The following is a 14,217-nucleotide window of genomic DNA, read 5'->3' on the forward strand; positions in this document are numbered from 1 at the left end:
GACATTAAACAGAAAGATAAAAGTTTTTAAATATACTTTGCAACACGCTGAATCCTGCTCCACGGGACAGAAGTTTCACCCTTTCAACAGATCACCCAGTAACTCCTCACTCAAAGACTGACTACAGTAACTGTGCTTTGCTCAGCCTCCTCGGTTAAGGTTCAAAAATAACTGGGTGACACCACGTACAAACCATTTCTCCACAAATCACTCATCTCTTTAACCCAGTTCTTCCTGACACACAACATGAAGTTTCCTTCACGTGAATCCTTTTCATCAAAAGTTATAACGCAGTGTTTTCATACCAAGTGTAAATTCTCTCCTTATGCCATCTTTACATCTAAATGTTTGGGAACATTTTTGCAATTTTAATTATAGGTGAAATGAGCCATTCAATACAGTAACATTCCCTTCAGGGGAGTCCTCCAGCTTCCTAATTACCTTATGGCTCTTCGCAGCACTTCTCCTTTATATGAAAATCACAACGACAATCTTTCCTCTGAAGATCCCGTAATTCAGCTGGAGTACCACTCTAGTTACGAGGATACCAATCCCAAGTACAGCGCTATGGAAGAACCCTACATAAAGGCTGCACTGTTTACTGATGCTCTCTGTGTGTATATAACACTTTCTACATCTCCCTTCCTTCAGATATTCACACTAAGAGACAGTTCACTTACACACACATAATGGCCTTGAATATTTTTTTTCCCCCAAAACATTTACAGAGTTTTTCTGCAAGCCTACCAAAGCCTCCACTCCTAAGGAAATCCGATAAACATGTCCCAGACCCTCAAAAAAAAAAGATAATGCCAAACTTGCTCTATCCATTATGCCCCTATGCTCCTCTAAAGCTCCCTCGAGCGCACATGTACACAGAGTACCTGCAGCTCCCTCCCCTGTACCCCCAAAACAAGCTGGGCACATGACAACAAACGCTGCGGCTGACCCCAAACTCAGTGCCCCGCAACCAGCCAGGAGGCGAAACCGCAGCAGCAGCAGCCCAGTCCCCTCCGCTGCCCTTCCCGCAGCACGGGCACTCGCGTGTGTCCCCCTCTTCCCCAACGCTCGTCCCGTCTCCCAGTCTGCCTCTCTCCTTCTCCCACATCTGCTATTCTGCAAAAATTATAAACCTGCACTTTGTTTTAACAAGCTGACACATCAAAGAGCATTAATTAGTTCAGTTAGACCTAAATGATGGCAGAATCACGGCTATATCCAGGTGTAGTAATATTTTAAAGGGGCATAACCTGGAAAATACCTGGTTTTCACTGACAGAGGAGACCTGTCCTTCAGTTTTCTTAGTCATATAAACCCTGGTTTGTATTATTTAAGAAATAGCAATTGCATGGGATATGATTATGTGCAAAATACTGACCAACAGAAACAAAATGAGCCTTTTCTTCCAAATTTTCACAAAGCGTGCTAAAAATAATCTACTTGATTTATAAAGAATAAATGAAGTTCGACGATGTCCTTTTAAGACATGATTTCACAGGGTCCACTGCAAATCCAAAACTTTTTAGTCTGGTTTGTATATTGTATCTTCCACATACATTTGCTTTTTTTAATGCTATCTTGATAACAGGGCTACCTATAGCTGACAGCCTAATTCCTATTTTAAGTCTCCTATCCAGTTCTGCAGAAACTGCTGAAAATCAGCTATTACAAATGTCATTTGCAAGTCCTTTGCCTGTTATCAGATGAGCCCCAACAGTCAATTTCTTCGCAGCTTTGAACTTCCCTCTAGCTCTAGATGAATTAACGTGATCCCATCCATTCAGCCAATACTGCTGATTAAATAGGAAGATATGCCTGAAGTTGGTGATAACCTGGTTTGATCTGGTCTGTATAAATGAAACTAAACCGGACCTAGCCACACTAAAAACCAGTTTAGAAGTCAATTACACTTTGAGTTCTATGAGGGAGAAGCGAGTCCATGCTGTGTCCATTTTCAACACCGATCCTTCCACACAACGTCATGTATCTATACTGAAAATGACTTTTGAACACACATTCATGAAGACATGGCAATCCCATACCACCCTCAGTATGCAGCTAAGCCATGTTCTAACCTAGATGGCAGTGCCTTCCAACAGAGCAGGCAGCATTAATTCAGCGAAGATCAACAGAACCTCTCTTGCCTTTGGAGAGAAAGAGAAGCGAGAGCAGAAGAGAAAGAAATACTGGCTTCCACACTGGAAAACATAATTTCAAGCCCTATGTCTAGGCAAAAGTCTCACCTACTTTGCAATTTCACCTTGATTGCTATTGCAAAATGGAACAAATTGTTGCATGGCCCAAAGCAGTCAAAACACACAGTTCTCTTTCCACATCCAAGTTATCTCACACTCAACATCCCACAAAACACAGAGCTGCATTGTCATCAGGTTGAGAAATCAACAGACTCCTAGGACAGCTGGAAAGGCGTGGAGAGGGTATAAAACCTGACATCTAGCTACTTAGAACACGGTATATTAGTTTTGCTATTTTTTTACACCATCCAAGCTGGGCAATGTGAGTCATAACCCTCGTGTTGTAACAGCGATTCACAAATACAAGCGCTCACAATACATTTACATAAACGACAGATACAGGATCTTCCAGAGAAACAGGAAGACCTTCCTGAGGGCTGGGCAAAGCGCGTTCCAGAGTTAACACACCGAATGAACAACCGAATGAACAACCGGCTCTTGAGTGACTCAGAGAGCACATACCGGATACCTGGTAACGACACCACATCCCCATGCCCCAGCAAGCAGGGACAAGCACTTTCTGTTAATCAGAGGTCACACACATCATGAGAGCCCACGGTCCAGGTCAGGAGAGAAGAATTTGCCAGACTCCTGCTCTATTCCTGCCCCGGTTGCATGTGGCCTTGGGCAAGCTGTTTGGTTTCTCGCGCCTCAGCTCCGCAGCGGCCAAAGGGAGGGTGAAGTTATTTCCTTATTCAGAAAAGTAGAAGCTACGCTAAGATACCACGGTGGCGGAATCAACTGAGTGTGTTCCTTCGGGAGAAGGAGGGTGGCGGCCGGGCCTGGCACGGCCTGTCACCCTGCCCAAAGCGACACCCCAGCTTCTACAAAGACCTGGGAACCCCAGGGGACGGACGGAGGCCCAGGCTTCAGGGGCACCGCAAGCCCTCGCCCCAGGGAAGGTGAGGGGCTCCATCCTCCCGGGGCATCACCCACGCTCCCCGCCGTTTCCTCAGCCCCCCACACCGGCACCCCCTTTCCTCAGGCTCCCGCGTTGCGCCGTTCGCCCCCCGCACACGCCCTCACCCCGGGCCTGTTTCCCCCCTCGCCCAAGCAGGAGCCCGCCCGGTGAGGGGGGCGACCGCGCCGCGGCGGGGGGTTCACCGCCGCATCCCCTCCAGAGAGCCAGCCGCCTCCCGCCGCCGGGCCCAGCGCGGCCCCCTCCGCCCGGGGAAGCCCCGGGTCTACCCGCACCCACCTCGAAGAGCTCGGCCGTGGTAGCCATGGCCGTGGGGAGGGCGGCGGGGCTCCCTCAGCGGCCCTCCGCCGCCCCGCCGCTGCCGCCCATTGTGTCCCGCCGCCCCGGCAGCAGCATCAGCCGCCGCGGCGCCGCCTCCGCCCGCCGGAAATGGGCCTGCGCCGGGGCGGCCGCCGCCGGGGAGGGGCCGGGAGCTGCGTGCGGCGGTGGCGGACGCCCCTCGGCAGGGCCCCGGTCGCCCTCAGCGCCGCCACCGGCGCCGCCATGGCCCTACGGGCGCTGTGGCTGCTCAGGCACGACCCCGGGACCGGCGGCACCGTGCTCTTCTCCAGGTAACGGCGGCGCGGCGGGCCGGGTGCGGGCGGAGACCGGGGAGGCGGGGATGGGCGCGGGCCCGGCGGCCGGGGCAGGCCCGGGGGGCAGGCCGGGCCGAGCGCCCTCAGGGGGCCGGGGCTCGGCGGGGGTCTTGTGGCCGAGCCGGCAGGCGGCCGCCTCTCCCCGGGCTGCGCCTGTCCCCGGGCGGGCGGCCTCGGTAAGGGGGGCGAGGGAGGGAGAAAGCTGGCGGGGCGGCGGAGGCGCCGGTGTTTTCAGAGCAGCCTCGGGGCCCCGAAAGAGATGCAAAAATACCGGAATAGTCTGATGCTGAATAAAACCGTTCGCTCGTCAGGGCGCCTCTGGCCGCTGTACGGTTCTGAACCCGATTTTGAACATTTGTAGGTTCAGATAATTGTTTTTCACAGCCGCCTAAATCTGGGGGTGTTTTTTTGTTTTTTTTTTTTTACTTCTTCTGCATTTTGCACATGACTTTCCTTTCTCTGTTCCTCTTTCTGTTGGTTATTGTGAAGGTTTTACCTAGCTTTTCGCTATGCTAATGTGGAAAAGAGCAAGGTGTTTGTGAAATACTGTCAGGTGAACAAAACGGGCAAAGTAGAAAGCATATTCTTTGGTTATATTATGCTTCTCTTCGTATTGTTCTGTAACTATGTGAAAAGTACAGTATTTTCAGGCAGAAATTTCATTTTCAATTTGATTATAACTTTTGCATGCGAAGTGTTTTTTTAAATTAGTGAGCCGAAGGAGGACTTTTTAGTTGGAACTCTTACAGAGTTTTAAGTAAGACTTTGGGCTAGGCAGGCTGCTTTTGTTGGTCTGGCAACATTTGTTGGTGTTTCCTTGTACCCTCTGTGATTTCAGAGGACTTAATTCCAAATAATGAGAGGAAAAATAACTGGGGGATAGGGAAAGGAGAAATACTGAGACCTGGATAATAGACATGATGTGCAATCCTAGTCTGAATTCAGTAAAACTGAGGAGAGAACCTAGAAGGAGGCGGGGAAAAAAAAAAAAAAGAGCTAGTAGACTATCTTCCATCTTCAGGTGCAGACAGATCTCTGCATTGGACATTCCTCTGATTGTTTTAGGATTAGTATTATAGTTCTTGTATTACCTACAGGACTAGAGATGAGGCCTCCCCTCTACAAACAGAGAGAAAGAGAAAGCCTTGTCCCAAAAAATCTGAGAGTGTAATCACCACGGAGGAAGCGGGGAGGGGCTGGTGACAGGGATATGTGAAGTAACTTGTCACACAGTAAGCGGCAGAGACAAGGAATAGCGCTCCTTTGAAAAGGGCAAACCATACTTGATACTTCAAGTGATTTCCAGACTTAGATCTTTCAAGTTCCCAGAGGAAAGAATAGGGCTGTGGAAACCCCAAGTTTATCCTCCTAACTGACCTTAAATTCAACAAAGCGCGCAGACAATATAAAGAATGCCGGATCACATGGAAACTGTTGGTTTCAGGACTTACGCACTCAGCTGGAGATACGTGAGCCCTGATCTTTAACCTCAGAGAAGACATCTGGGACATCAAAGCATTCCACTTTTTTTGAGCTGATCATAACTTAATTCAGCAACAAGTATGGTCTCTCTCTTGAATCACCAAAGCACATTCATCCCGGGAAACTTTAATCTTTTTAAGTTTTCATGACTTTCTAGAAGGGAATACTGAAAAACTGAGATCTGAAGGGCTAACTAATCATCTGATGACTCAGCTAAAGCTGGGAAGATTCAGTGGGAGGAGAAGATTGCTGTGGCCTGGGGACAGCTTCAGCAAACAGAGCAGCAGATTGGGACGTACCTAAGACAAAACTAGACAGAAATATCTTCTCTTCCTTTGTTTTTAAAACATTGACCAAAAATAGGAGATGCTTAGCAAGGTTACATGTGGCCTATTATCAACAAACCTTGCCCTGGAAGTCTTCATAAATTTCCGAGCTGTAAAACCACTCTGTTTCCTTGCTCTTCAAAATAGACATGAGACTGTAGGGAGGTGTTTTACTGTCGCCTGTATCCTGTTTACGGATCTCCTAGCTCTGGCTTCTCTCTGCCTGTGCTTGCTTTTTCCTTACTGAAAAAGAAAGGAAAAAAAGAAAAGCTGTAGATACCCAATTAAGAATCGAAGAAAAAAGCACAGTCGTTGAAAATAAGCCTAAGGAAGTGCCTCCAGCAAGAGAGTCTGCTACTCAGTCAAGAAAAGATGATGTAGGTGAGACTTCGAGGCAACAGGATAAAAACCATGCAAGTGTTGAGGAGCAGAAAGGGAATGCTACATAGGGAGGTCACAGATAAAACAGTACCACAGTGCTGGGGTTACAAGTTCCGTGGCAATTTAAGAGACAGACTGTCAGTGTGTCTTGAAAAAGATGGTATAAAAGGGGAATAAATTAAGGCATTTATCTATCTGTGCATTTTTTCTCACGTGTTTGCGTGTAAGCGTGGCTCTGAGCACAAACAAACATGCAGCCTGAGAACAGAACTGCCATAAGGTGATTCAACTAGTTGCCTGGCAAGTAACCTGTGATAATGCTCTTTGAGGGTCTGTGGATAACTACTAAGAGAATCCACAAAAGAGAATGTAGAAAAGCTAGCCTGTTATCAAACTTAGTGTGAAAGACACTCGGGGGAGTCTGTAGTTCCAAAAAAAAGTGAAAACCAGTGCATTAGTGGAAGTAATATTTTTTTCTTTTCTCAGCTATTTATTAAAAGACAACTCTTCAGTTCCCCTTGATAGACTTAGGTTACCTTGAGAAGAAATTCATCCCTCTCTCCTTTAAAAAACAATACTGCTTCAGGAGAAAAAAATCCCAGACGTAGCATTAAACAGCTAGCGTGATTTTTCTCAAACATTATCTCTAGGAAATTTGAGATGAAATATGCACATTGATGCAACACGGCAATTTTAAAATATACAAACCCTTGCATCTCCGTGGCATTATGATTACCTCTTAAATACTTGAAAAAAATGAAATGATGAAACAGTCACAAAAGCTTTAAGTCACATATATTGCACATGGAGTGTGGAATCCATTTTGCTCCCCGCCCCCCAGCCCTGCTGGAAAAGTTGGACTTACGTACAGTGAAGTCTTTTGGGATTTATCATACTGTAAAGATTTTTAGTTAATCTTGTTAATCAATTAAAGCAACTGGTGCAGATCAATTGTGTGAGCTCAGAACAGCACTGGAAAACCTGTATACAAGTAACTTCCATGATACTGTCTTGTAAATACAGGGCTTAGTAGAGTAGCAAAGCTGTAGCAGTAGCATACTATCTCTAGGCAAAAAGCTGTTGTAGTTGAATTTTATTATGTGGGACATCTGTTTTCTTAAGTGTCTGAAAACTTATCTTCCATGCGGCCTCTCCTCTTAGAAGTTTCTCGCCGCTGAAGTTCCGCTGCACTGGTGTGAGCCGTGCATGGCTTCTTAGTGTCATTGGAACGTCCTGTACCTTTGTGTAACAGGAAGGGTAGACAGAGACACGTTTTATTAAAAAAAGGAGTGAATGTATTTGCTCAAAGTTTCCAGTAAAAATCCACCTGCTAGAATGAATCCTAGTTACTCATGGAATAGTTCTGTTGGCAGTGATTTAGATTCCGATCCCATCACTGTTCCTATCAGGACTCACTGGGTTCCACATACACAAGGTTACCTCTAGGACCAGGGGGTCCTTTGGGAGTTGTCTGAATACCAAAGAAAAACCCATCCTTGATTGTATCATTATTCCAAAGATTTTAATAATGCTTTTGCATTCTCTGACAGCCACGAGAGGGATTGTGTGGTTCTGCTTCCAGGCGCTCTGTCGGTGTGCTATTTTGGGTGGGGAAAGATGGGAGGCATTAAAACACTCTTATTTCCGTGTCACAGGCGTTACCCCACCGTTGAAGTACGTGCCGAGACCTTCAACGGGTCAACACACGTGCCCGTACCGTCTGACAGCGCTTTCCTTAAAGCCTTGCTTTTTGAACTGAGACTCGTAGATGACCACATTTTTGTGGAGCATCGAGATACTTGTACTCGCATCAATCATTCGTCGGTATATTCGGTTCGCACCGAAGGAGGGGATCTCTGGCCTGTGCTTGCTTTTCAGAAGAGTGGTCTGATATATGCGTGTGTTCCACTAGTTGAAGAGACCTTGGAGCCCCGGCCACCCCTCCTCACCGTTCGTGGGCTCTCGCAAGGGCTGGCTCTTCTGTTAGGCATTGGGGACTACATCTCTCCAAGTCGGAAAAATGAAGCTGAGATGAGTGCGAAAATAGGCCAGCTTCGAAATTTGCTTATACAGGCCTGTCCTCTTGGCACCCCCTTAAACACAAACATACGCAGCTTAAACAGCTCCTTTGATGACATTCAGGAGTTGCCCACAGATGAGAACCAACCAGCTTGGAGATCCAGCACGTACAAAGGCAAACCTCAGGTTAATGTCTGCATCACTGAAAAGGTCAAGTGCACGCAGTATGACAAAAGAGACGCTGTGGACACCTGGCAAGTCTATGGAGCTGTCAGCTGCAAGGTGAGAGCCTTTGACGTGCCAGTCTGACCAAAGTATTTTTCGTGCAAGCGCACTGGGAAAGTGAATACTCATGCCAGTGTGCTTTGGTGTGTGAGCAGTGAATTTACAGCACTGTCATATTTCAAAGTGTAACGAACAGTTACATATTAGACAGATGCATTAGTGGGTTTTGTTTTGATCTTTACTGGGTTTTTCGTGCATGCTTCATGCATTTTTTCAGTGATTATTTATGGGACTTAAATTTCCAGCAGTAGCTACATTGCATGTATTTTCCCAAAGTTTCCTTACGTTAAATGAAATAGGGAGAAATAATTTCATACAGTCTTTGCGTGTACAGACTAAGTGCTAGTGCTCACACTAAGTTTCTTTCCAGCTATCTAATAAGCAATGTGTTGAATAATGATTAGAAACAGAATTTCTGAATTGAGTCTTCTACAAGTGTCTTTACGTGAGCATTTTTAATTAATTTCCCCACCAAACGAAAGTTTAATCTTCTGTCCTACTTTATTCTATTACAACATTTTGGATCCACAAATGTTGTTTGTTTTGCTGACATAGGAACAGTTGATACAGTATCTGGTGAAAGAAAGTGGTTGTATAATTACTTTGAATGTTTTTGTGTGTGACAATGGTTTTCATCGTTAAATATTAAAAACTGGGGGAATATTGACTAGAGATCAATAGTAATTATGAAATACGTTAACATTTTTGTTTTCTATAATGGATGTATTGAAGATTTTTGTCCTGAGTTATGCTTAGGAAGGACACCAGCACACTGCATTTGTAACTGCCAGTGTTTTAAGAGGAGAAGGACCTTCTAATAAAGCGGATCATGGTAATTTAGTTATTTGCAAGAGGGGGGATACTCATCCTCGAAAGAAGCCAACCTGAGCGCTGCGCTTCCAAAGACCTGGGTTATTTCCCACCAGCCAGGCTGGTAGGGATTGAACAGCTCCCTGCTCTCAGAGGGGACAAGTTTCTAGGTCATCTTGCAGAGTGGATGGCCTTACATAAGAAGAAAGCCCTGGTGTAATCGTGCACTGCTGAGCTGGCACACGGAGGGATGAGACAATGGATGTGCTGCACATGGTTGCCGTGAGAAAGCTGACATGGGACCGCAGTGGCCATTAATAGCAGGCTTGAATCCATTAAGCGGATGTTGTAAAAGTAACTGAATTAATTAGACTATCACCAAGTGTGTTTATGTAACATTCATAGTGATGGAGCTGCCCAGTAAGGCCTTGCCTTGCTTGTCTGCGGTTTTCTTGCTAAAGAGTGCTTGTCAATTAAGAGACGTGCATCGCTGGCCCTGCTGTGGGAAAGGCTACAGAAATGGGAAAGGGACTTTGTTTTGGAAGTACTTGTCAGTACTGATGTTTGAAGCCAGCTGGAAACTTTTAGTGTGATTTTTTTGGTGTTTTTAACGCTTGTATTCGATTTTTGAACGTCTAATTCTGACTTGAGGGAGATATTTTAGAATCACTTCTTGACTTTGTTTTTTTCAAGTGTGACGTAGAGGGGTCTGCCCCAAACGTAACCCTCAGTTTGAATCTCCCGGCTAATGGTCCTCCGCTCCAAGATATCGTGGTCCATCACTGTGTGACTTCCGTTGACCCCGCGATGCTGCTGTCCAGCAGTGTCGAGCCGCTGGATGATTCTGTGTATAGCGGACCTTACAAATTTCCTTTCATTCCTCCTTCAGATTCATTCAACTTGTGTTACTACACTTCCCAGGTAATCACATCCCTGACCCTCATTATTTTCCAGTCCTCAAACCAGGAATAAAAATACCTGTGTGGTCGAACATGAATGAATGAGTTTCAGTCTGATACAGGCAGGTAGAATTTTTTATATATAATAAACTGCTTGGAAGGCACTTCAGGACTTGAGCCATCCGAGTCCTGTTTAGGAGGTGCCAAGACCTTTGGCAGCTTGGCATGGCCTTTTGTACTCTAAACGAACCACTTAGATGCCTGAATTAGACAAAATCAGTACTGGCTGAGATGTCAAGTGCACATACCACAAATCTATGTGTCGCAAGCAGCCTGGAGAGTTTGGCACAGTCAGCAATTAATATGAGTTTTTAAAGTGCTTTAGCAATGAAAACAGTATATGGCTGATCTTACAATGATGGTGTTATTAATCTTGAGAATGAACATAGTTTTTTTCCAGGTTCCTGTTCCACCGATTTTGGGATCTTACCAACTCATCGAAGAGGGATCACAGTTAAAAATAACAGTTAACTTAAAGCTTCATGAAAGCATAAAGAACTCTTTTGAGTACTGTGAAGCTCATATACCTTTTTTCAACAGGTAAGAATAAAGAAATCATAAATAAATTTCTTCCGTTTCTGTTTGATCTTCTTGAAATGAACCTGTCAGGAGTCAATATAATGGATTATGTTCCATCAAAGTACTACTAGTGGACACTGACCTTGCAAATGTTGGGAAGCCCCCTTGGACTTCTTGTAATTTCAGAATACAGAATCGTGCCAGAATATTTGGTAACGTTCTGAACACTTCTGTGCGCAACCTCTTTCCTTGTGGTATTTTTTTCACGTGAAACGCTGCCACAATCCTCCAGGTGGATTAAGTCTCGAGATCACTTCCAACCCAGGGTTACCTGTTCCTTAAGACTGCTAATCCTAGCTACAGATCAGCTTATCAAAAATATAGTTATTTAAAATTAAAACGATAGTTTTCATTTAAGCCTCTCTGACAACTGCCATGATACCCTGCACATAACTATCCTGAAAATTTAAAGATGAAATGATACAAAGTTGCTGATGCTGATCATAGTGTTAGTAAAACACTATCAGTGAACCAAAGACAGTAAAACATCGACAGCTTTTATATGATTACTAGGTTGAGACCACGGTGATTTTCTCCTGCTCTGTAATTTCTTTACATAAATTAGCAGTGTGCTCAGATAGGTATGATTTGTCTGGGTGCACAGAAATAATGTCTTTCAGCATTTTCTTGCTTTTTTTAATAAAATGGGTGTTAACAAATACTAAATTATACTAATTCCAATGGCTTTATGTCTCCTCTGTCATACCGTAGGGGCCCAGTCGCTCAATTAGAGTACAAAGTTAGTTATGGCCAACTGGATTTGTCACGAGAGAAGAGCCTACTGGTTTGGGTCATCGGTAAGCAGAACACCCCTCTGCACTCTTACTTCCTCCCCCGTCAGTTTTGTATAGCGTAGGCACGGCTGTATAATTTCTTATAGGTGCTGTTTCTGGCTTTAGGACAGAAGTTCCCGAAATCTTTGGAAGTTTCTCTGACTGGAACCGTGTCTTTTGGCACTGCAGGCAAAGAGCACCCGACTGATTATGTTTGCACTGGGAACACCGCTTATGTAAAAGTAAGTCGCAGGCTCTGTGAAAAGAGGCCTTGGTGATTTTTTTTATCTTAAATTGGCTGTGAGGGTATGTTGATTTTAAATCAGACATATATTAGCCTCTTTGTTCTCAGCAGAAAACTCCAGTTTTCTTGCTTACAGGATTTGACATCCTGTCATTTCGGAGTACGCTTGCACACCAAGAGCATGTAACACAGATTGCCAGTATTTGCACAGCAAGCATGACAATATGCATCTGATCATGTTTTCCCTCTCTTTCTGTAGCTGTGTTTTAGGATCCCAGACTTTACACTTACTGGATGTTACGTAGACCAGCATTCTATTCAGATCTTTGTACCAGGAAAACCCAAAATTACTGCATGTGAGTTGCTAAAAATGTCATTTATTTAACTGAAACTACGTATTGAAGTTAGGAACTGGATATCAAAGACTAAAATGTGGCTGAAGTTGGACGAAGCTTTTTCCTGTTCTGCTTGGGACATCCCAGAAATTTTGTTCTGTGCTTTGTATTTTATTTTGGTTTTTGGTGATGCTTAAAGCATCCCTGGAGTAGGGACTGGCAGCTCCCTTTCAGGTGACAGCTGTTATTAGTTACAAAGTCAGTCTCTCTCTTGAGCTTTCTCCTCCTCACTCTGCAATATTTTACGACGCTCTGCGTAACGGCAGAGCTTTTACTGGGCGGCGGGGCAGAGGTGGCCCCTCTGCAGTCTGGGCCTTGTTTAGGACATTTTTGTCAGAGACGTGATTTGCGGATTGGCAACACCCGGGTACAGAACTCGGCTCTCTCGCAAGGTGAGACCGTTGCTGCCAGTGTCATCCCGTGGTGGATGTGGCTCTACATGGAATCTGTGGAGCAGAGACCAAATCTGCTTATTCTTGAGTTCACACGTGGCTACTTCCAAGCCTGCACCAAAAATACCCTGACTGGGAGCACAGTAGGCGCTCATTAAATCTGTCTAGTGGAAGTGTTTTTGTTTGTAGCTGTCTGTCTGTTGCGACCTCTGTCACTCATGTTAGCAGAAGTCTGTAAATGCCTTTTGAAAACTGTCATCTACACTGCTCATTTTGTGACAGGTCACATTCTGTCCTAAACTGAACGTAGAGCAGCAACATTTTCATACTGTGTGTTTTATATTGAGTATGCAATTTATATTCATTGAACAAAATCCAAGCCATCCACCTGCTTTTGACTTAACCTCTGTTTGAATTTTAAGCTCATGACTGATACATTAGTAAAGGTAATTGAAGCTGAGACTTTAAATGTCTCATTATCAGAAACGATTTTCAAATAATAATAAGAGTCTTACAGTTTAAAGAGGCCATTATACCTTTTCTGTAAACTAGTAAGGATGGATTATTAGTCTCTTAACTTGGATGAAGGAATGTCTGATTGTAAGGCACCCTGTAATGCTTATTTTTCTTGCCTGTTTTCCTTTTTTTTTTAGCCCGGGAACTGATTTCTTCCGATTACTACATCTGGAATTCCAAAGCCCCAGCACCTATGGTGTACAAAATCTCACTTGACTAATTTGCTTGTGAATGATTTTTGTATTTAAACAAAACAGACAGCAAATGAGAGTAATGTCGTGATATGGTGAAAATAAATATTCTCCAGCACTTGCACTTTGTATGTTTGCTTAAAAATTCCTGTTGAGGAAGAACAAAAGTGGTCACTTCTCTTAAAAACATGAGTTGGTTTTAAATGGTTTAGTCCTGGATAGCAGCTTAGAGAAGACTATTTGAAATGTGCTTGCCGTGGCCACTTTTACTTTCCCTTCTAACATTAACTGGTACAAAAGACGTACTTAGTGATACAGGTACAGGCTGGTGCGATTGGGCATGTCTTCCAGGAGGACTCCCAGTTACGTCACTGGTTTTGTAAACCAGAGAGCTCATGGGATGTGAAAGCTTTCAGTGTCTTATTCCTGGCCTGAAGTCATAGGAATCTGACTGTATCCCAGATCAACAGGACAGTTAAAAGCAAGAGTTCTGTTATTTTCACGAGATGTGTACAGAGTACATACGAGTCAATAATTCACAAGAATTTTAAGAGAGGGAGTATGGCGTGAGCGGGGCTGCTCAAAGTGGAGACGATACAGGCGTCTTTATTGCCTCTGTCAGCAGAAGTGGTGAGTTCCCTGTCACACGTGCCTGTGAACTGCATTGCTCTAATAGCTAGTGTTAGTGAGGATCCAGAGGTGTGGACCTGGTTTTTCAAATCACAAGACTAGCTCTTAGCAGGAAAAACCAGCTAAGTGTGCTGGAGGTTCCAAAAAACATCACTGAGCCGTTTTCCCTGGAAAAATAGGTGGAAAAGAAAAGGACTCGGTTTACAGAGGCAGACCTCTGATTTTGAAAAGAAAATTGGTATCTGCGGGAACACAGGAAACAGACTTTTAAGAGAGTTATCAGGAAATGAGCAAATTCTGAAAGGCTGGTGAAAAACCGAGAGAACCTGGAGAGCAGCACAAAAGAAGCGAAGAATGCCGTCTAATAACCGAGCATGCTGGCTGCTCCTGCCGTACCTCTTGTTTAACTGTACACTGTGTGATAAA

The 14,217-nt window shown here is 44.6% G+C and overlaps 2 protein-coding genes across 3 annotated transcripts in view; one reads left to right on the forward strand and one right to left on the reverse strand.

The window, feature by feature from the left end:
- Window positions 1-3,480, reverse strand: part of EXOC5 (exocyst complex component 5) — a 28,615-nt gene extending 25,135 nt beyond the window's left edge. For both annotated transcript variants that reach the window (XM_086462019.1, XM_086462018.1), the window contains exon 1: window positions 3,454-3,480. In XM_086462019.1, the coding sequence (XP_086318145.1) occupies window positions 3,454-3,480 (27 nt within the window). The remainder of the gene's footprint in view (window positions 1-3,453) is intronic.
- A 237-nt stretch (window positions 3,481-3,717) lies between these two features.
- AP5M1 (adaptor related protein complex 5 subunit mu 1) lies at window positions 3,718-13,282 on the forward strand. Its single transcript, XM_086462207.1, has 8 exons — window positions 3,718-3,785; window positions 7,654-8,299; window positions 9,806-10,033; window positions 10,472-10,611; window positions 11,362-11,447; window positions 11,550-11,665; window positions 11,927-12,023; window positions 13,108-13,282. The coding sequence occupies exons 1-8, from the start codon at window positions 3,718-3,720 to the stop codon at window positions 13,188-13,190; spliced, it is 1,464 nt and encodes a 487-aa protein (XP_086318333.1). The 3' UTR covers window positions 13,191-13,282.
- The last annotated feature ends 935 nt before the right edge of the window (window positions 13,283-14,217 follow it).

Source organism: Leptosomus discolor, chromosome 3 (genome assembly GCF_034619465.1).
Source record: "Leptosomus discolor isolate bLepDis1 chromosome 3, bLepDis1.hap2, whole genome shotgun sequence".
In the NCBI taxonomy this organism is placed as follows: domain Eukaryota; kingdom Metazoa; phylum Chordata; class Aves; order Leptosomiformes; family Leptosomidae; genus Leptosomus; species Leptosomus discolor.

Excerpts from the sequence above, each read along its gene's own strand:
- AP5M1 (XM_086462207.1), top strand. The coding sequence starts at position 3,718 with ATGGCCCTACGGGCGCTGTGGCTGCTCAGGCACGACCCCGGGACCGGC. Across the intron at positions 10,034-10,471 it reads TGTGTTACTACACTTCCCAG|GTTCCTGTTCCACCGATTTT; the intron begins GTAATCACATCC and ends GTTTTTTTCCAG. Across the intron at positions 11,448-11,549 it reads CCTACTGGTTTGGGTCATCG|GACAGAAGTTCCCGAAATCT; the intron begins GTAAGCAGAACA and ends TTCTGGCTTTAG.